The 20,893-nt window shown below is 60.4% G+C and overlaps 3 protein-coding genes across 7 annotated transcripts; 2 read left to right on the plus strand and 1 right to left on the minus strand.

The window, feature by feature from the left end:
* Positions 1-465: 465 nt before the first annotated feature.
* ESPNL (espin like) lies at positions 466-4,090 on the plus strand. Of its 3 annotated transcripts, XM_083848628.1 has the most exons (7): positions 466-628; positions 713-761; positions 1,341-1,431; positions 1,812-2,114; positions 2,261-2,369; positions 2,462-2,617; positions 2,690-4,090. In XM_083848628.1, the coding sequence occupies exons 4-7, from the start codon at positions 2,044-2,046 to the stop codon at positions 3,977-3,979; spliced, it is 1,626 nt and encodes a 541-aa protein (XP_083704754.1). In that variant the 5' UTR covers positions 466-628; positions 713-761; positions 1,341-1,431; positions 1,812-2,043; the 3' UTR covers positions 3,980-4,090. The 3 variants fall into 3 exon arrangements, with proteins under 3 accessions (XP_083704754.1, XP_083704752.1, XP_083704753.1); XM_083848626.1 differs by having other exon boundaries at positions 467-628; positions 2,462-4,090; XM_083848627.1 differs by lacking the exon at positions 713-761 and having other exon boundaries at positions 469-628; positions 2,462-4,090.
* Positions 4,091-4,368: 278 nt separating this feature from the next.
* Positions 4,369-8,772, plus strand: KLHL30 (kelch like family member 30; the record flags this gene model as incomplete). Of its 3 annotated transcripts, none has more annotated exons than XM_083848623.1 (7): positions 4,369-4,694; positions 5,200-6,224; positions 6,564-6,650; positions 6,861-7,016; positions 7,091-7,279; positions 7,483-7,628; positions 7,921-8,772. In XM_083848623.1, 7 exons carry the CDS (start codon positions 4,369-4,371, stop codon positions 8,170-8,172), a joined length of 2,181 nt encoding a protein of 726 aa, XP_083704749.1. In that variant the 3' UTR covers positions 8,173-8,772. The 3 variants fall into 3 exon arrangements, with proteins under 3 accessions (XP_083704749.1, XP_083704750.1, XP_083704751.1); XM_083848625.1 differs by having other exon boundaries at positions 4,553-4,694; positions 5,115-6,224; XM_083848624.1 differs by lacking the exon at positions 6,564-6,650.
* A 1,744-nt stretch (positions 8,773-10,516) lies between these two features.
* Positions 10,517-20,392, minus strand: ILKAP (ILK associated serine/threonine phosphatase). Its single transcript, XM_083848629.1, has 12 exons — positions 20,301-20,392; positions 20,051-20,116; positions 19,910-19,966; positions 18,813-18,932; positions 17,873-17,999; positions 17,206-17,312; positions 16,624-16,717; positions 14,778-14,865; positions 14,371-14,492; positions 12,468-12,587; positions 11,047-11,128; positions 10,517-10,795 (listed from the first exon to the last, which is right to left on the minus strand). The coding sequence occupies exons 1-12, from the start codon at positions 20,344-20,346 to the stop codon at positions 10,655-10,657; spliced, it is 1,170 nt and encodes a 389-aa protein (XP_083704755.1). The 5' UTR covers positions 20,347-20,392; the 3' UTR covers positions 10,517-10,654.
* Positions 20,393-20,893: the final 501 nt, after the last annotated feature.

Here is a 20,893-nt window from a genome sequence, read left to right on the forward strand (position 1 = left end):
GCTGGTCCAGAGGCGCTCCTGGGATGTGGCAGGACTGGGCCCGGCCCTGCCACCTGATGCCCCCATCAAATATTAACGCGCCGTGGGCTGTGCTCTGCCCAGCCCCAGCACTGCAGACACGGCAGAGCGGCGCCCCGCTGCCTCTCTTCCTGCCGCGGGCTGCGGGGCTCGGGGGGCACCCACAGCCACAGCTGGACCTTATCTGGGGCCGGATCATCCCTGCTTGACCCGGAGCTGCCACCGAGCAGCGCGGCGGCTTACAGCAGGACGGTAACTGCCAGTTTCTGGATTTCTTCCTTCTCCACGTCGTCCCGTTCCTCCCAAAGCCCGTTACTGAAGCGAGCGATGCCGCCGTATCAGCCGCATCTTTGGCTCTCGCAAAGGCACCTGCAACGGGGGAGGCGGGTCAGCAGCTGATGCTGGCCAACACATTTGCTTCACTAATGAGGCTCCTTCTTTTCAAGGGCTTTAAGATAAAACCTGGGGGCTGTGAGCAAGCAGCAGCGGGATCCGGTTGCTCAGTTTTTGCCTGGCACAAGGTGCGGGCAGCACCGAGTGCCCAGCTCTATGCCTCCTGGGGCCCACCGGTGCCAGCTCCCCACGGCCACCCTGCAACTGCCAGCAGCAGGTGAGAAACACCCCTCTCTGCCTGGGGGTGCCCCTGTCACCCCAGGACAAACCCCCCTGGCTGAGCCCCGTCTCCTTTGTGCAGCCCTGTGAGCAGCACCCACAGTGGGCACCCTGCGGCTGCAAGCCCCAAGGTAAGCGGGCAGCCAGCGAGCTGCGTGAATCCACGTGCGGGGGGCTCTCCGATCTCTTTTGGAGGTGCTGGATCGGTCCAGCAGAGCGTTTCTCCCCTGGGAGAAGGGACAGATGGGCAGGGGTGCCAGGGGAAGGGCCAGCAGTGGCAGGGGTGGTCCCAAGGGGCTGTAGGCACAGGGGTCCCCTGTGACATGGGCATCGCCTGTGTCCCCCAGGAAGAAGGGGGGGACCTGGGTCTCTGCAGCTCCTTACTCTTCATTTAAAAGGAAAAAAAAATGTCAGGTTTGTCATGGGAGGGCCTTCCCCACAAGAGTGTTCACAGGAGGGAAGGGGGGCAGGGGAATTGCCTGCCCACTGCCAGGCTTGGGCTGTGCTTGCAGGAGCATTGCCTTTGGTTTGGGATGACATGGTTTTGCAGATGGAGATACTGGTAGCATTTTATCTGGGGAAAAAAAAAAAAAAGGAGTAAAAGGGGAACATGAAAAAGTCAGAACGGTTTCAGAACAGTTTGCTTTGGTCCTTATGATGAGTGAGCGGTTTAAGCCCCTCTGAATTCAAACAAAATGCTTCATTTCCAGAGCCTCAACACCCTGGGGCAGCCGCTTTCCCTGCATTTTGACTCAACTTGGCAAGCAGAGAAATGCCACCCGCTGGCACCCACCCAAGCAGGTCAGGAAAGTGTCTGCGGTGGCCGGGGCCGCGCTGGCTCGGCGGGGTGGGAACGCGGCCAGGAGAAGCCTCCCCTGCCCCGGACGGAGGCAGGCTGCCTGCCGAGTGTGGTGGGTTGGCCTCACCCACCACATGCCTTGGCTGTGCCCAGGGGTCAGGCTGGGTTGCAAACCGTGCCCTGGACGTGCAAAAATGCAGGTCCGCCCGTGGGGAAAGGCCGTGTTTGTCTAGGAAGAGCCCTCACGAGCCTGCTCTGCCAGGGGTGATGTGCTGGGCATCATCTCCGGGACCGCTATCCAGCGATCAGCCGGTGGTGGGGGGGGGACACAGAGGCACTGCAACTCCCCTGGGAAGATCTCCCCTTCTCTGCACTCCTCCAGGTTCACCAGCGAATGAATCCTCCTGCTGGTTGCCCTCTCCAGGACAAGGGGCTCTCCTCACAGCACCACCCTCCACCAGCACATCCTGGCTCGGCCTGTGGCCTGGGGTCAGAGCCAGGGTCCCCAGGCTGGGGCAGTGCCGCAGCAGCAGCTGAGGGAGCTGCTGGGCCCCCACGCTGCCAGGCCACGAGCGAGCGGATAAACTGCAAGGAGCCAAGGGCTGCGCCACCAGATGTTTTCACGGCTTTTCCCAGTTCTCCTCATCTACCCACGAGCATTTTTCCCTAGAAAGAAGAAATGTCTGTAAATGCTTCCCTACCCTCACGCTCCTGCCAGGCAGGGGATGGGTTCTACTGACCCTCCCCCTGCCTCCCCAGCAGAGCAGGGATGTGAAGCCCATCCTGCTCTGCTCCCGCTCCCCCAAAGCGGCCCCGTGCCTCTCTTCCCAGCAGTGACCCGGCCCCGAGGGGGATGCAGCCCAGCAGGTCACCGCTGCCGGAGCTGAAGCTCCGCAAACCCATGCAGCGGGCCAGGATCCCGGCGCCCTTCATCAGTCCGGTACGTCACCAGCTCCATCTGCCACCCGCTGCTTGCATTTCTGCCCTTTCCCTCGGCTCAGAGCCTGCAGAGACCACCCCATCCCCTGGCAGGACCCCCCCAGCGCTGCCGTGCCAGACCCCGTGGATGTGGACACCCTGGTGCCCACGCACGACGAGCGGGGCCGCGCCATCCCCGAGTGGAAGCGGCAGGTGATGGTGCGCCGGCTGCGCGCCCGGCTGGCCGATGAGGTGGAGGTGTGCGACCAGGTACAGCCGGGCTGGGGGTGGGATGCGGCAGGGCCCCGCCGGCACCGCCATCTGACGGGCCTTCTGCCACAGGAGCCGGGTGCCTGGCGCTTCTCACCATCCCATGAGGCGGTGCTGGGCCCCTTCGGGGAGCTGCTGACAGAGGGGGACCTGCAGCAGCTGGAGTGGGCGGTGGAGAGCCTGCGGCTGCGGCGGCGCGGCGAGGCCTACCAAGGCGAGCTGCAGCGCCTGGCGCAGGAGTTGCGCGCCCTCCTGCCCTCCCCATTGCTCAGCATCACCGTCCACAGCCCCCCGCCTGCCCCGGGGCAGCCCCTGCCCCTCTGGTGCGGCCGCCTGGCTGGTGTGGTGGGCAGCCTGGCTACGCTGCTGGCCAACGCTGAGGGGGCCCGTGCCACCCCCGTGCCCACCCCACTGCCCGCCCCGCTGCCCGGAGCCTCCCGGACGCCGGCAGGCAGCCTGGCACAGCGGGAGATCCGGCAGTGTGGGGTGAGCGTCCGCAGCCTGCGCGGCGCCTTCGAGCGCCCCGGTGGCAGCGGCAGGGAGAGTGAGCCCGGGGCGGTGGAAGCCGCCAGCGACTCGGGGATCAGCTGCGAGGAAGCGCTCTCGGATGGCAGCGGGTCGCCGGTGCCGGAGTCATCCGGCCTGCGCAAGGAGCGCATCGTGCTGCTCTTCCTGAGCCACTGGAAGCGCTCGGCCGGCGGCCCCAACCCGTGGGCCACAGCCTGCCGGGCGCTGCAGGCCCAGCGGGACGCGGCGGGTGCTCCCAGGGCCGAGGAGGGGCTGAGCAGGGTGGGCCGCCTGTCGCGGCAGAGGAGCGCCATCCAGCAGCTCCTGGGCAGCTGGAGGGACGCGGCTGCCCACCCGCCGCCGCCACCACCTCCCACCGCCGGCCCCTGCACCACCCTGTCCCCCGAGCAGTTCGTGCGGCGGGCTGACGGGGCACCGGCCGACTATGACAGCCTCACCCTAGACCTCTTCATGCTGGGCTACTTCCGCATCTTGGAGCAGGACCTGGCCCCTGAGGAGCGCCGGGGCCGGCACCTCCTCTGCTTCGAGGTGTTCGACCACCTGGGCCGGCACGGCTGGGAGGCCGCGCGCGCCTTCCACCGCGCCGTCACCGATGAAATCGCTGCTGGCCGGCGCAGCTGGAAGGATGGCTTCGAGGACATCAAGGCGAGGTATTTCGGCACCACCAAGGGCTCAGCCTGGCTGCCAGGGATGGCCAGGGGGAGCCCCCCGCAGCCCGGTGCCCGCAGGCCAGCCACGGGCCGCTCCAGCAATGAGGAGATCTGCAGGTGCATCGACCGCAGCTTCGCCTTCTGGAAGGAGAAGGAGGCCGAGATCTTCAGCTTTGAGGAGTGACACCTCCCACCACCCTGTTCCCCCCAGCAATGCCTGTCTGCCCTCCCTGCTTTGCGAGGGGCTTTTGTCCTGTGGAGGCTTAAATAAAAGCAGTTCGGTTTTGTCTTGAAACGAGCACTGTGGACGGAAGGGCTTTCTGAAGGAGCTCAAGAAGTTTTGGGGTGATGAAGAAAGCTTTTGGCCCCAGCCTGAGTGCTCCAATGCTGGCAAGACCCCGTGGGGCACCCCGCGGCCTCGGTGCCAGGCAGGCGGCGACTGGGATTTATCAGCTGCCGCCCGCGGGGGGGGCCAGGGCGCGTGCGGCCCTTCGGGGTGAGATAACAGCCTATATTTAACAGCCAGCCCCAGCCGGGAGGGAGGAAGGCAGCAGCAGCAGGTTGAGATGACTAATGGGTTTGGGGGGGGTGTCTTGGCCCTCGTTACGCACACGCAGTGGTCCCGCTTGCCCGGGGAGGGACGTGTTCCCCACACGTACCCTTGGGTGCTGCCGCACGAAGCAGCGAGGCCGTGGGGCGAGCAGGCTGGGCGGCTCTGCCCTGACGGTGCCTTTAAGAGCAGATGGCCGGGGAAGAGCAATGTCCCCACGCCAGCTAAAAATACCCCCCCAGCTCAGCCCCCACCACCGCCCTGGGTGTCCCTCCCAAGCCCCGGCCACTTCCGTCCCAGCGAGGGCAGCTGGATGGGACACCGCGCGCTCCGAGCGGGGCAAACCCAGGTAGGAGCAGGGCAGCTGCCGGGCTCAGCCCCGATGGAGGCTGAACGCGACCCGGGGGGGTGTGAGGGGGTGTGGGTGGGGAGGGGGCCAACCCCAGGGGCACCGAACCCTTGCTGGCTGGGCTGGATGCTTGGGCTGAGCCGCACTGAGAAGGGGGTTTTGTCTCCATGTGCCCCCCAGGCACCGTAGGGGTGCATCGCAGAGGGTCCCAAGGGGAGTGCCCCACGCGCTGAGCTGAAGCAAGGTGACCCCAGCCCCCAAGCCACCCCCCCCAGCTCTCCCTACCCTCCCTGAAAAATAGGTGGCAGCCCCAGCCGGGCGGCTCAGCCCCATGACACAGGGTGGGGAAAACGCAGCCACCGGGGAGCTGTGAGCAGAGGGGGGAGCACAGGGCTCCTCAAATCCCTTCTCCTGCCCCAGCTGACGCCTGTAAATCACACGGGCGACGCGAAGAAGGCGCAGTTGTGCCAGGAAGGAGGCACTCGTCATCGCCTTCTCCTGGCAGGAACGTCCTCGCCACGCTCAGCCCGGGCTCATTCCTCCAGCTGGGACCCGCGGCCGCCCCGGCTGCCGAGCCCAGCACCATGGTGAGGAACGTGGATGACTTCGACTTCTGCCTGCCGTCGCATGCCCAGGGCGTGCTGGAGGGGCTGCAGCGGCTGCGCACCCACCCCAAGCTGTCGGATGTGCTGCTGCTGGCAGGGGGGAGGGAGTTCCCCTGCCACCGTGGCATCCTGGCCCTCTGCAGCCACTACTTCCACGCCATGTTCTCCGGAGACTTTGCCGAGAGCATCGCGGCACGCGTGGAGCTGAAGGAGGTGGACCCGGATGCGCTGGAGACGCTGCTGGACTTTGCCTACACGGGGAAGGTCACCATCAACCAGGGCAACGTGGAGGGGCTGATGCGGACGTCCAGCCAGCTCCACTTCCCCGCCATCCAGAAGGCCTGCAGCCGCTACCTGCGGCAGCAGATGGACGCCACGAACTGCCTAGGTATCTGCGAGTTCGGAGAGAGCCACGGCTGCCCCGAGGTGTCCTCCAAGGCCTGGTCTTTCTTGCAGGAGAACTTTGAGGCCGTGTCTCAGCAGGAGGAGTTCCTCCAGCTCTCCAAGGAGAGGTTGGCCATCTACCTCTCCAACGAGCAGCTGCAGGTGCAGGAGGAGCAGAGCGTGGCCGAAGCCGTGCTGCGCTGGGTGCGCCATGACCCGGGGCCCCGAGCCCAGTTCCTGCCCGAGCTGCTGGAGCTGGCCCACCTGGTCTCGCTGCCGGACCAGTACCTCCAGAACCTGCTCGCTGCCGAGCCCCTCGTCCGCGACTCAGCCGCCAGCAAGGCCCTCGTGGCCAGGTCCCGCGCCGCGGTCAGCAGTGGTGGGGTCTCCACCGCACCGCAGAAGCTGAGCCCACCGCAGAAGCTGGAGGAGGTGCTGGTGGTGGTGGGCGGCCGGGTGCTGGAGGAGAGTGAGGATGAGGAAGGGGGACTGGAAATGCCGGCTGCCCCCAGGAACTTTGCCTTCTACAACCCTAAAAGCCGTAAGTGCCTGTGGCAGGAATGGATGGGGTGAATGCACACCCCTGGCGTGTTCATTGCCCCCACTCTGCCCCAGAACTGCCCCCTGGCCCCGCTGTGGGACAGACTGGGGCGGAGGGTCTGGCTTCTTCCCACTGGGCTGAGATGGAGAGAAGCAGCAGGGGGGGGAAATTCCCACTCCCAAACCATCCATCAACATAGGGACATCTTGGGGAGAAAGCATGAAATAGCGCTAGTTGAAAGGTGTGACCCCCCCGAGATGCTGCCCCCATCCCCGAGGGACCGGGCAGGATGTCCCCAGCCTGTGAGCGGGGCTCACAGCGGGCTTTGCCGGGTTTCAGGGCAATGGATCGCTCTGCCCGACTTCCCTGACTACAACAAGTGGGGCTTTTCCCTGGTGGCGCTGAACAACGACGTCTATGTCACAGGTAGGTGCAGGCAGGTGGGGGGGGGCGGGGGGGGGGGGTCCAGCATCACCCCAGGGACCAGGCATGGGGCTGCGATGCGGGCGCAGGCCTTGGGCCACCCCCTTCTACCAAGCAAAGCCTTCTCCTTGCTCTTCTTTCGGGCGAGGGACGTGCTGGGGTGGCTGCTCTTGGTGGGTGTCCAGCCTGAGTCGTGTCTCTCCCTTGCTCCAGGTGGCTCCCGGGGGTCCCAGAATGACACATGGTCGACAACCCAGGCCTGGCGCTTCTGCCCCAAGGACGGAGCCTGGACACCCATCGCATCCATGCTGCGAGCCCGGACGAACCACACCAGCGCCGTCCTCAACGGCGAGATCTACGTCATCGGGGGTAAGGTGCTGCCGGAGGGCGGGCGGGCGGCACAGCGCGGCCCCGGGGGGCTGCAGTGTCCCACCGCCCCGCAGGGACCACGGTGGAGGTGGTGGAGGTGGAGCGCTACGACCCCTACAACCAGAGCTGGTGCGCCATCAGCCCGGCCCTCAAGTACGTCAGCAACTTCGCCGCCACCGGCTGCCTGGGCAAGCTCTACCTCGTGGGCTCCTGCGCCGTCAAGTACAACGCGCTCACCCTGCAGTGCTACAACCCCGTGCGAGGTGAGCGCCTGCCCCAAAGGCACGGGAGCCTCGTCTCAGATGGGGAGCACGGGTGCCGCCCTGCCTGGCTGCTCCGTGCCCTTTCCAACTCCCCTGCAAACAGCCGTGGGGCTGGGGATGTTTTTTTGGGGGGGAGGTGGAGGTACAGCAGCAGCCTAGCCTGCGGTGCGCTCGCCCAGCACGCTGACGGCTGCTCCTTGCAGATCTGTGGAGCGTGATCACGTCCCCCTTCATCCCCAAGTACCTCTCGGCCCCGCGCTGTGCCACCCTGCATGGGCTCATCTACCTCATCGGGGACAACACCAAGAAGGTCCACGTCTATGACCCGGAGGCAAACATCTGGCAGAAGGTACCGGGTGCTCCAGGGGCACGGCCTTCACACCGTGTTCTGATTTTAGGCAGTTCGTGCTTATTTTTCCAGCACCACCCTCCCAAGGGGTGTGTGGGGCTGCTGCATGCACAGCCCAGTGCCATCCTGCCTGTTCCCCCAAGCCCCCCATCCCACGGGATCCCAACCCTTGCTTCTGCATGAGCGCAACGTGGGGATGCTGCCAAAAATTAGGCAGAGTCACGAGTGAGCGGTGGGCCCAGCAGGACCCCGAAGCTCACCGACCCCAAACCTGCCCATGCCCCTGGTGCAGGTGCAGCTCCTGCACACGCTGCATGAGAACGGCGGGATGGTGCCGCTGGGCGACCGGCTCTTCGTCACTGGTGGCCACTGGAAGGGCATGGACGGGGACTACCGGGTGGAGATGGAGGTGTACGACTGCGCCAAGGACCGCTGGACGCGGGAAGGCTCGCTGCCCTGCCTCTGGCTCTTCCACAGCTCCTCCTCCATCTTCATGGACACCTCCAAGTGGACAGAGGCTTTCCAGGGTGACCATGGGTGGTAGGAGGGCCCGCAGCGGTGCCTGCGGGCTCAGCCACAGCCTGGAGGGAGCCGCTCGGGCTCGTGGCCCCGGCAGCACCGTCACCCGGTGAGCTGACCGCTCCGGCTCCCGACCTGGCCCTCCCTGGGGAGGGGAGGCGGGAACAGCAGTCACCACACGGGAAAAAGCTTTTCCTTCCCGCCGCACTTCGGCTGGTGATTTTTTTTTAGTTTGTTTTCTAAGGACTGCCTCTTTGCCCTCTGAAATCCCCAAGCTTTTTGCGGTCTTTGGAGGGAGACGCGCTCACCCACCACACCACTGCTTCCCGGTGGCTGCAGCACTGCCTGCAGCCTCCCCCTTTCCCCATGGCTTTGATTTCCAGAAGGCAAGGGGGATTGGGGCGCATCTTTCCGTCCCGATGCCTACCCGTGGAAGCTGCACTTTGGCGGCTCCCTCCCAGCTCCGGCGCTCGTTGCCCTGTTCCCGGGCTGAGCGTGAAGCAGCACCTCCCTGGAGGCCAACACGGCCCCCAGCAGCACGCGCCCGGGCTACCAGGGTTGTTTTACCATGAAGCTGTTCCGTGTTGTGGTTGTTGCTTTGTGACCCATTAAACGTGCACAACGAGGAGCTCTGCGTGTCGGGGTTGGGGACCCCTGCTTCGCTCGGGGCATCCCAAGCATCCTCCCCAGTGGCACAATACTGCTGCTGAAGCTGGAGCTACTGGGGGGGGGCTAAGTGCAGGGCTGGGAAGGGGCTGGAAGCTTGCTCTGCCCCAAGGGGGGGCACAGAAGGTTTCTGCACCAGCCCCCCACCCACAAAGGCGGGGTGGTCCCAGCCCTCACCCCAGTCCCTTGACAGTGCCCAGCCCAGTGGCAGGGCCGAGTTATTCGAGTTATTCGCAGGAACCCCCCTGCAGACCCCACCCTGCCGAGACCTGCAGGCAAGCTGCTGCCTGACTGCCGCTAGAGCTTCCTGCCCCCCAGCGCATCCTCCTGAGCCCTGCCCCAATAAAGCCAAGATACAATCCATCCCACAGACACAGTTACTGGCAGTACCACAACACCGAGTGCTGCGTGCCTCCCTGGAGGCGTGCTGTCAGCACTCTCTCTAAAAGGCAGGAGAGGAACAAGTTCTGCTCCTGGGACCTGTTATCAGGTTTTCTTTGGCCATGGGCTGAATAAAACCACGCGTTCTCTCCAAATTCAGCTTGCAGGAGCGTCAGCACACTGCTAACCTGGGCAATTCCCACTGTGCTCACAGCAGTGCGGCCTCGTGTGGGAGCAGGCGTGCAGGGCTGGGAGCAGAACGAGCCGGGAGGGGCGAGCTGGGGCTCCAGCACAAGACATGGAAGCATTACTGAGTCCACAACAGGGCCATGAGGATGAGCAAGGAGCTCGAGCACCTCTGCCATGAAGACGGGATGAGGGAAGTGGGGTTGTTCTGCCCACGGACACGGTGTCAGGGAGTGGAGTGTCTTTAAGCGTCTTTAAGCTAATAGGCAGATTTAGATTAGATATCATGAAGAAAGTCTTCACTCAGAGGGTGGTGAGGTTCTGGCACAGGCTGCCCAGAAAAGCCGTGGATGCCCCATCCCTGGAGGTGTTCAAGGCCAGTGAGATTGCTCTGAGCAACCTCATCTAGTGGGAGGTGTCCCTGCCCATGTCAGGGGGGTGGAATTAGAAGACCTTTAAGGTCCCGTCCAACCCAAACCGTTCCGGGATTCTATAATTTTGCTACCCAGCCTTGGAGTGAGGGCACTCAGAGCCCTGGAGTAACCGAGTGCTTCTGAAAGCCCTTCCACTTGGCAGGTCCATTTGGAGGAAAGAACAAACAAAAAAAACAACCACACTTGCCCAATCTTATATATCAAGTATCAGGAACAAGCTCCATCCACTTTTCCCTGTATCAACAATTAGGATAAAGAACCTCCAACATGGCTTTCTGCAAGCAGAGGGCAGGCACACTGCTGCTGCTGCTCTGCAAGCAATGCTTGGTTCACTCAGCTGGGCGCAACCTCAAAGCCCATCGCCAGTACCAAAGATTTCCTTCGCAGCACCGGGAGCACAGCCAACACCCAGTCACGAACAGGCAGCTGGGGAATCTGACCAGATCTCCCACCAAGCCCTAAACACTCAGAACTCTCCCTGGGCCTCACACAAAGCTCAGGGAAACAACAAACCGGCACCATTTGAATGGGAGCTGGCTGTGCACAAAGATGCCTGCTCTCGGCAGCACCTCCCCCACTCAGATTTATTTGGTTTCTCAGGACATCTGGGGGAGCGAGGGGTGACAGGACACAAGATTCCCCCACAGCTCGATCCACTACAGCAGCCGCTCAGAAAACACTGCTAGCCAAGTGAACTAAAACTATTAGAAAAAAAACTTTATTTACACTGAGGAGCACCCAGCAGGAGCCTCCCTCCCCCAGCCACGCACGCACCCACGCCAACTTCTCCCATCTTTACGTCTGCCACAAGCTGGGGGCCCTGCTGCTGCCCCTCGTCGTTCAGTGCTCTATCCGGACCACCATGACCGTAACGTTGTCTGCTGACCCTCGCTGCACCGCCTTGTTGGCCAGTCTGTTACAGGCAGCTTCGTATCTAGCATCTGCTTCCAGCTTCCCCTCTCTCGCCTGGATGTTCTTATCCTGTCGGGACAATGAAAAGACAATGCCGAGCGCTCCCAGTGAAGTGCATCACCCCAGCACGTGGTTATTTCTGAGCACAGAAAGGCAAAACAAAGAAGGACAACCTCCGGTACAGGGAGCAGCCCCTGGCAGAAGTACGTTTCTGCACCACTCGCTCATTGTTCAGCTAATTAGCCTGGAGGGAGCGAGTCACATACTATTTCATGCCTCCTGCGCTGAGTAACCCAGCCCCCAAGCTGCCTTCTCCTCACCTCCAGGCAGGATACGATGAAGTTCACAGCTTCTTCTGGCGTAAAGACTTTAAAGAGGCCATCGCATGCTATCAGGATGAACCTGGAAATCAAATAAAGACGGGTTTCAAATAAAGTCGGGTTAGAGGCTGAAGCTTTGACTCCCCAGCTAAAGCAAACTCCCTCCATGCACTTTTATGCGTACCCATGCTTCAATCCAAAGGGACAACGCTATAAAGCTCATCTGAAAATCCCTCAGAGGCACCGCGAGTCCCCCGGTGCTCTGGCACTTACCATTCACAGAGCTGAGTACATGCTAACGAGTTAGAAAAGCCATGTCAGACCTAGATCAGCTCACCCTGGAGGACATACGGACACCACACACCTAAGCAAGACGTCACATTGTGTCTCTGCGACCTGCTGGAAAGCTCCATCACTGTTCTAGGTACAGCTTTAAGTCCCTTTCATTCACAAATTTTCCCTGCTAGGTAGCCAGTGCATGGAAATAGAGGAACACAGCCAGCTGAATGCTTTAAGCGTGTCCCTTTAAAAACCTGTGCTGCTGGGGTAAGCAACAATTTAATTAGAAATACTCAAAAAAAAAAAAAAAAAAGTGAGCAGCTTAGTTCAGGCAAGAGGCATAACTGTGACAGGAAAGTCCTGCCAAAGCCCCAGAGGCGGAGAGCTGCCTCCGAGCTCCCCACCGGAGGGTGAGGGAAACATCTCGCTGTGCGCTCCCTGCCTGCACGGGATCTGCGTTAACCAGGAGCTCCAGCTGGAGTCACCAGACACGGAAACCTACAGCCAGCCCCCAAGAGCAGCACAAGTCTCTGAAGGCACTTTCAGAGCCTAATGCTCAGAATATCCTTGCAAATATTTCAGTGGTTCTCTTGCTACAGAACTCTGATCCCTCAGGGCTACCTGGTCACCTCTGAGAGCATTCATGGTTGTACTGACCCGAATGCAATTTATCATCGCCGTTTGTTGGGAAAAGCATCTCAAAACTTCAGAAGTCAGAGCTAAATATAATGGTATGTGTGGGCACCACAGCTGCTGGAAACACATCAGAGATCCAAGGACTGGATCCGGGATCCAAGCACAGAGATCCGAGGATTCCAGCTTTAACCAGCTGCCTGAACACCGGCACGTGAGGTTATTCAGGGCACAAAGGCAGGCTGAGGCCTGTGTGAGTTACCACCGCTGTGAGCCCTGTTTCTGCATCAGGAGTTTTCACAGCGCCTTGGCAGAACGTAGCAGCAGCACTGCCCCCACGTACTGGTGCGGAATGGGAGCAGAGGGACACGAGCTGCGAGAGCAGCTTTTACTCGGGGGCGGTCAGTCCGGAGTGCCTCAGCCCTGGCAGCAGAGCACAGGGCGCGCAGCTCGGGCCTCTGCTGAGCAGAGCCAGGGCACGGCCACCCCCCCGCGCGGGCACGGCGTACCTGTCATTGTGCATGAGCTGGCAGCGTTTGATGTCTGGCACAGAGATAACACCGCAGCGTTTGTACTGCCCATCCCCGATGGAGCGGGAAACCTCCAGCACTCCGAGGACTCTGCCATCCCTGGACAAGGAAAGAAAACATCAGTCCCCCCCCCGAAGCGTGCACGTCTGCCTGACGGGGCACTCTCCCCCGCCAGGCGTTCAGCTGCCTCATACAAATCCCACCCCGGCGAGGTCACATCTTTCCTTCCAAGTCTCCATCTCTTTCTGCGCACTTCCCAGTCCTTTACACAAATAAACGGAGGAGGAAAGGAAGAAATGAAGTCAGGAGAACTCAAAGCTGTTTTCTTCCTCCCTGCCCTAACTGGAGTCCCGCTCAGCCCAGCAAACCAGCTAAGCAAGAGCGATGTGAGCTCCTGGAATTCAGACTGGTTTTTCAGCAGGGTACCAAGTACACCACATTTCAATGTGAGCTCAGAACAGCAACAGGCAAGACCAGGACTGAGCTGGCAGCCCCTCCTGTGTTCTGCCTGACAGGACCCCAGCCCCTGTAGCTTGGCTCAGCTGCTGGCAGTTCAAAGGCGCAAGAACTACAGCAGTTCCTCCTTGGTCTTCACTAAAAAAACCTCATCACAGCGGCCGGTCCTGTGAAATCCGCATTACAAACCTTAGGAAGCAGCCTTGACTGTTAAACCTGTCTAATTAACAGAGCGCTGCCCCCACAGAAGCAGCTTCCCACACTCCCCCTTCCGATGATTGAGCATCTTCTCCCCCGAGAAGATGATTTCTGTGCACTCTAGCAAGACGTGGCTACAGTCCAGCCAGCCCTGCCCCAGATAAAAGCAAGACTGAGACGTGTCACAGAAAAGATCCGATGCTCACGCGCCTCGCTACTTATCTCTTAGGTCCAAAATACTGAAGCACGATGATTTTATAACGATTTTAACTCTACCAGTGGAGAGACTCCCAGGCAGCTGGGGAGCTGTTCCTCAGTTCTGAGGAGAGCTAACGGACTGGCCCATCTCCTGCCTGCGTGCACAGACGGATCAGTGCTAAGCAGAAGCAGCAGCACGCGCTCTGCAGAGACAGAAGGAGCGAGGCCCTCCAGACGCTGCAGCGAGACAGGACTGAGCTCACTGCACTCTGCCTCTGCAGGTGCTGAACAGGCCCCGAGACACCTCACCTGCGCCCAGCCCTCTCTGGCACAGATGTCATTAAATCAAGACACAGCCTTCAAAGGGAGAGAAACATCATCAGCAAGCCAAACACCGCCGCTGTGCTTAGCACCAGCCGCGCAGCCCTACGTGCACAGCCGTGTTACGATAATCCCAGCACAGCTCCAAAATTTCCCTTCTGCTCCGCACAGCCTCACTGCAGCAGCTAACCCCCAGCGGAGCTACACCGGCTGCGGGCTGTGCACCCAGCCGATGAAGGCAACCGAGTGGGGAAGGCCACGAGGCCAGGCACCGAGCGATCTTGTGCTTTCTCAAACCCTCCCACAGGACAGGGAGAGGAAGAGCTGATACTGCAAGTAGGAAATGAATTCTGCTCAGTGGCACGGCGTGCAGCAAGTGCAACTTAAAAATCAAGTCTAATTCTGTTTAGCTTAAGCTTAAGAGCATCCGTGCTGGTATTACGCTGTCAGGGTTTCACATAGGTTCCTGCCTTTGCAGCACAGCACCCCGCCACTGTCTTAAGCCCCTGGGAAACCAGCACCCATCAGCCAACTCAAACTACTGACTCCTTAAGACACCTCAGAGATCACCGTGCTGCCTGCAAGCGACAAGGGATTCCCTCCGGGCTGTCACTAGCAGGCAGCCATGCGGGGACCCAGCAGCTCTGTTCTCAGGCCTGAAGCTGGACCAGGGTTTGGATTTGCTCGCTCATCACCTTTAGGCACTCACCTGACATTTCCCCCAGCTTTCTGTATCCGCATGCGCTCCTCGTACTGGGTGGGGTTGTGTTCCTTGCTAAGGCTTAAGGCCGTGTGCTTCTGACTCTCTTCATTGTACCGACACAGGATCGCCTGTGCTGACAAAAGACCCGCGTGAGTAAACAACAGAACTGCAGGAAGAGCTTCCTGGGAGAGAGCTGTAAGTTCAGGCTCTCTGCACATCCAAAATGAAAAAGACAGCTTTAACATAGAAAGGTAGCTGTCATCTTTCCAGCATGGAGTACGTAAGGATTGCAGCGTTTCTCCTGTATCACTTGCCCGCCAACAATAAGGAAGGCAACAGATGCCGCCCTGCAGCACTAGCGAGGCTTGCAGAGGAACTGAGACGCCAGCAGTGGGCTTCTCCGTTCCGCTTACCCGGCTGTCCCCCAGGTTGGCGATGTAGAGAATGTTGTCGACTGCTAGGACACAGGTCGCTGTGGAGCCATCCTTCCACGCTGGCTTCCTGAAGGGAGCAACAAGATTACTAAGGGGGAAAACAGCTTTTGAGAATTTGGTGACAAAATACTCCTGGGGACCGAAGGAAGAAGCGCCGCGCAGGGACACTCGGCAGCCAGCAGCTCGGGAAACCACAGGTGGTGAAGAGCACGCTGGTTAAGGACGGAGGAGCTACGCCGACCAGCACCTTCTGAATGCATCCCACACCACCCCTTCCTCACACTCGGCTGCCAGCAAAGCTCATCTGTGGCTGCAGCAGGCTCAGCACCGACACAAGCCCAGAAGCTGCAGCGCTGTGAGCAGGTGAGAATCCCCATCGCCTCCTGAGAAGGCTCCTTCTTTGCAGCAAAAAGGCAGAACAGCCAGGGCCGAGCCAAGTCGCCTTCCTTTCTGCCTTTATTTCCCTCCCTTTTCTCACAGCACCCTCCCTGCTCAATCCAGCCCTCACCCCAGAGCTGCCATCGGTCACTCCCCGTGTTCCATTTGCTGTAGTTAAGCTTGCACCTCTAGAGCTCCAGGTAAGCTGAGAAGTGTTTCTTAGATTACAGCTGCCACACCAGCCCTTCCCACAATGACACCCAGCTAAGGCACCGTTCTGTACTGCAACTAGCTTTGAGAGATTCCTGGACATATTTTGTCCAGTTTCTCCTGATTTGGAAGGTGCAGAAGACACGAACTGTAGGTGTTCAGCAATACAGCTGTTGCCATGCAGAAATCCTTTGCAGCAGCTTTGTCGTGTGTCTGACCAAACAGGCCGGTTTGGGAATTGACACCGTTGTAACAGACTCAAAGAAGCTTTTTCCTTCTGCCTGGCCAAACTTTTTTTAAAAAAAATCCAATTAGGCTTAAGAAACGGAGCCAGTTTTTAATTTATTGAAAATTGAATCAGAATGAGATGCACCCAGAACCTTTCCAGATGTGTTAGAGGTGCCACTATGGAACAGATGAAAAGTTTAAAGGACTGGTGACAAAGTGATTTTATTTCAAGCGCAATCTGTATTTCCCTTAGTCATAAACCGCAGTTAATGTGTCAGTCCAGCAGAGACAGAGAAGGTAAGGGGGGGTTACACTCAAAACCCAGCCGGGAGACAGCAAATACTTTCTATGGGATAAATGCCAGCCTGCACTTCTCAGCTTTGTTTTAGAAATAGTTAGTTAGAAACAAGTTTAAGATGAGGGATGTTTTCTCATCAAATCATCTGTTCTCAAAAAGAGGTGGAAAAAAAAAAAGGCAAGATTTAATCTTAAGCTGAGAGAAAGAAATCTCTCAACACAGGACATTAAAAACAAGCAGATTCCAGCCTGGTGAGCACATACTACCAGGGAAAGTGCCTCTGCGAGCTGCTGTGTGCACCTTCCTTTCACGTTCTGCTCTACAAACCCCCTTTCATGTTGTCAATACAGAGACCCCAGCTCATGCAGCACAGGATGCGTCACTTCAGCAACACGCTGTCTTTAAAAAGAAGGCAAACAGGATGCTCTGGCACGGACAGAGGTGGGTTCTCGGGTCATGGGTTGGTTCCTTCCTTTGCCATTAACACGTATTTTAGCCTACGGGGTCCCACAGACCTCTTGCTGCAGAGGAAGCCCAGCGTGTGCTGTGACGCAGCTCGAGCAGGCACTCAGCCGGCAGAGCCACAGCTCAGCTTCACGGCGCTTCCCCAAAGCAGAGCCACGACTCGAGGCTTCCTCCGACCCGCTCAGAGCCGAGGCCTGTGAGCCACAAGCTAAGGAGCACAAGCGCACGGGAAGCACTCGCACTTACTGGCTGGACGCCTGCTTTAGAAACTCCTCGTCTGTATGTTTGAAGGTGTCCAGAAGGCATCTCTTCACTGTCTTCTCCACGCTGACCGCCTCACCTGCCAGACAGGGAAAACAGCACCTGAAGTCCTGCTAAAACACACCCGACCCACCTCGCCCCTCACCCAGCAGGCAGTTTGGCAACGCAGCGCACAGATCTGCGCACAGCAGCCGGAGCACATGGCAGGCTCACGCTACAAAAAGTCTGACTGGGAACACGCATGGAGAATTTATGGCGCACCCCTCTCCCCCGGGCGGGTATTTTTACTCTTCCTTTTCTCACAAAGCAGCGCTGCCAAGCCTGGCAACTGCACATCTTGTGCTTGCTTAGTGGTTTGCTCTTGGCTGCTCGCACCCTCGTGCCAAAACGGCTTCCAGCCCTCCTCCCCAGGAGACAGCGCGGTCTCTGTGCACACAAGTCAACTTGGAATGAGGAACGGAAACTGCAGAGCTATACCCCGACGAATCCATTTGCTTAAGCAGCAGCCAGAGTTTCACAGCACAACGGGTGACTGTCGTCCCACAGCCCTTGTTCCAGCCCCCTCACCTTTCGGAAACTTCTTGATGAGGTTGAGGTGCAGGTTCTGCGCCGCAAATTTTGAGGCTCGGACTCCCCCGTGGCCATCAAAAACAGCGAAGTACGAGACGCGCGTGCTGTGAGGGAGCAAGCGGCAGCAGAAACGGGCTGAGAAGGGCTCTTAGCCAGAAGGTGGGACTGAATTGATACTGATATTTAATTCACTGAGAGATTTTAACTTTTCAGATGAGAGAACATCTGTTTTGTCCTCTTCAAGCATTCTCCATTGCCACAGTTGGGGTTTTCACACGCTGTAAAAATCCCCAAGGCAAGAACCGCTGTGCCTACAATTAAACTGAGGGTCCTGAAACATCCGCACTTCATTTGGGTAACAGAAGCTCGACATCCAGAGTTCTTACAAACTCAGTGACTGAGTTCCCTGAGCATCACTCAGAGGTATTTATACATCATCTAGTCCCCTGACTCACCCAGGAACACCGCTAACGACCTGACCCCGTCCTCCCAATAACGGGCCCAAGACGCACAACACGAAGCAGGCTGTACTCAGGAGCACCAGCTGCTCCGAACAAAGGATCGCGTGGCAGGCTTCGCGGAGGCAAGCTGGAGCTCCTTCAGCCCCGCGACGGCTGCCGCCTGCAGCTCCGTCCCCTGGCCTCGGTGGGCAGGGCTCACTTACATTTGGGAGGGCAGCGGCTGACACTCCTCCGTGATATCGTTCAGGATAACGTGGGCGTCCTGCATGTCTTCCCTTTCACCTTTCCTCTCCGCCACGTAACCCTTCAGTCCGAGGATGCCCACTGACTCTACAGAGGGACGAAGCAGACACAAACAATCAAACTCCCTCATCGCCTCGGCTCAAACCAACAGATCGGCGATCGCTCTTCAGCTCTCACAAACATCCCCCAAGTACAGCTGGCGGCCCTGCAACAGTACGGCTGGCACCTCCTGCCGAACAGGGTGGATTTTGTAACGTGAGTTTAAGTTCTCCCAAGCTCAGCACTGCTGGGCGTCAGAGCTCTGCTGGGCTCTTATCAAACGGAGGGGAGCACGTGGCACCACTGAAACCGCAGGTGAAACAAAGCACAGTTTTAAAGAGGTGGGGGTAGGGAAGGAACGCAAAGTCTGCTGTTTCCAGAACGTGCCACTTCCCTTTCACTGAGCACATCTTTTTCCCCAAAGCTGAACATAACACGTGGGCACCTGCACTGATGTCAAACGCGTTATATGCCAAGGCAAGTCTCTCTCTCTGGCTTCCTTAGCAGCCACTCAGGGGAGAGATCTGGGGATCTGGAAAAAGCAGCTGCTGTGGCTCGAGCCTTCCAGAGGCTTCGTACCCAGTCCCCCTGCTGGCAGCACAGGCCTTTCTCCTGGGGATGCCCAGGCATGCCGCCTGCCCAGCTTCTGCCACTCCGTCAGGACTGGGAGGGAGGCCCAGGTGAGGGAGGCAGCGTGCCGGGGAGCTTGAGGGGCTCCCCCGACAGCAGCTTGCTCCCCCCCCACGAGAGGCTGCAAGTGCAAGCGGACGGAAGAGCCAAAGCTCAGCTTCGGTCTGGACTTACTCAGCCCAACGACAAAAGCACAAATCGAGTACATTTGTTTTCAAACTGTCTGAAAACCTTTACAAACTTTCTTTTCCACAAGTTCTTCCCTGCCATTCTTCTCTTCCTCCTCCAAGGACTTCCTCTTCTCCCCTTTCACCTGGCTCCCTGCTGAGACCTGCTCGGTAGCGCTGGAGGCTGAAAGAGAAGAAAAGCACAGGGAGCTGAAGACTTCCAGCTCAATTTTACTTACCGAATTCAGCACATCCTTCTGCACTGAAGCACTCCTCTCAGGAGCACGGACTCGCGTGCTCACACAGCATGAGGTGAGCAGAGTTACAACCGCTTTGACCAACCGACCACAGAGGTGAGCACACGCCAGGCAGCGCACAGCGGCACCTAACCTGGCGCGCGCCGAGCTGGGCTCCCCGAATCGTGCCGCCCACCCCCAGGTATGGTACAGCCCCAGCTGGTGGCAGGCTGTTGATTCTCCCCACCGAGCCTTTAACTTCCTGAGCAATTAACTGCAGTAGCGTTCCAGATCGGAGCACTGCTCGCTTTTAATTATTACTATCTGTTTCTATAAATCGTAGCCACAGCAATGCAAGGAAGCACGTTTTGTTGCTCTGAAGGTGCGCCACGTCTTTGTTATGGGTTTCAGAAGGCAGGTTACAAATTAAAGCTGCCAATTGTCAGAGGATTCCCAGGGCACCAGAACCCTAGCCTTCTCCCTCCAGGGACTCACTCCCATGCGGTACGGCTCTCGGTTTATCCGGCCTCCTCCCAGGCGCTAGCAGAACGCCTCCCCGGCCCGAGGCCCGGCTCCGCAGGAGCTTGCAGGCAGGGGGGAGGAGGAGGAGGAGGAGGAGGCAGGCTGTGCCTGCGGAGGAAAAGCGGCGAAGGCCGGGAGCCAGCGCTGCCCCCGTGCTCAGCGAGCTTCCAGGCGCGGGTGGCGGGGGCTCACCCGGCAGAGCCAGCGCTCCGGGCCGCAGGCCCGTGCGGATCTGCACCGGGCTCCGGCCCTGCTTTGGGGGAGGCGGGCACGCGGCCGGGACGGGCCCCGGGTTCCGGCCCCGGGTTCCGGCCCCGGGCTCCAGCCCCGCTCCCGGCCCCACGCCGGGGCCTTGCGGTGGGAAGCACCGCGCCGAGGCGCCGCCGCCGCCGCCGCCGCTCACCTGGGTCGCCGCTGCCGGCCGGCGGGAGGTCGTCGAAGAGCAGCGAGGCCCCCGGGCCTGCGGGGCGACACGGAACCGGGCTCAGCGCCGCGCGGGGACCGGAGACGGGGCGGGGGGGGGGGGGGGGGGGCACGGCCCTACCTGCCTCGGCGCTGCCGGCCGGCGGGAGGTCGTCGAAGAGGCGCGGCCCGCCCGGGGCCTCCTTCCCTGCAAGGCACCGCCAGGGGCTCGGCACCGCCCGCGGCCCGCCGCCGCCTCGCGGGGGCGGCCTGCCAGGCCTCAGCCGGGCCCGGGACCGGCCCCGGTGCCCCCCCCCCCGGTACTCCCCCGGTTCCCCCCCGGTTCCCCCCTCACCCCCCAGCCCCCCATCCCATCGCCCCCCGCCCCTCACCCCCCGCCGCCCCGCCGGGCTCGGGCAGGTCCCCGAACAGGTCCATCCGCTGCCGCCGCCGCCGCCGCGCCCCCGCCCCTGCCAATCACCCCCGCGGGGCGGGGCCAGCGCCTCCCGCCGCCCAATGGGCTGCGGCGGCGAGGCCGGAAGCCCGCCCCCGCGCGCGGCTCGGCGGGGAGCGGAACTCTTCCCCCTCCGCCCTGCCGAGGGGGCGGGGCCGCGGCGCAGCGCCCCCTGGCGGCGCCCTGAGGGAGCGCCCCCCCCTCCGAACGGCGGTCCCGTGAGGATCGGCCCCCCCGGCACCGCAACGACGGATGGATCCCCTCAGCCCCACAATAAGGGATCGCTCCCCCTGATCCCCCAGTAAAGGATCAGTCCCCCCAACCCCATAACGGATCGCTCCCCCCAATAAAGGATCGCTCCCCCCGACCCCCCAGTAAAGGACCCCGACCCCCGACCCCACAGTAAAGGACCGCTCCCCCCCCCAATAAACTATCGCTCCCCCTGACCTCCCGTAATGGATCACTCCTCCCAACCCCGTAACAGACTGCTCCCCACAATAAAGGATCGCTCCCCCGACCCCACAATCTTAG

The sequence above is a fragment of the Anser anser genome, assembly GCF_964211835.1.
Source record: "Anser anser genome assembly, chromosome: 9".
Taxonomy (NCBI): domain Eukaryota; kingdom Metazoa; phylum Chordata; class Aves; order Anseriformes; family Anatidae; genus Anser; species Anser anser.

Excerpts from the sequence above, each read along its gene's own strand:
- ESPNL (XM_083848626.1), top strand. The coding sequence starts at position 2,044 with ATGTTTTCACGGCTTTTCCCAGTTCTCCTCATCTACCCACGAGCATTT. Across the intron at positions 2,115-2,260 it reads CCTAGAAAGAAGAAATGTCT|CAGTGACCCGGCCCCGAGGG; the intron begins GTAAATGCTTCC and ends CTCTCTTCCCAG. Across the intron at positions 2,370-2,461 it reads CGGCGCCCTTCATCAGTCCG|GACCCCCCCAGCGCTGCCGT; the intron begins GTACGTCACCAG and ends ATCCCCTGGCAG.
- ILKAP (XM_083848629.1), bottom strand. The coding sequence starts at position 20,346 with ATGGACCTGTTCGGGGACCTGCCCGAGCCCGGCGGGGCGGCGGGGG. Across the intron at positions 19,967-20,050 it reads GGCCGGCAGCGCCGAGGCAG|GCCCGGGGGCCTCGCTGCTC; the intron begins GTAGGGCCGTGC and ends GTCGCCCCGCAG. Across the intron at positions 10,796-11,046 it reads TCATCGTATCCTGCCTGGAG|GATAAGAACATCCAGGCGAG; the intron begins GTGAGGAGAAGG and ends TTGTCCCGACAG.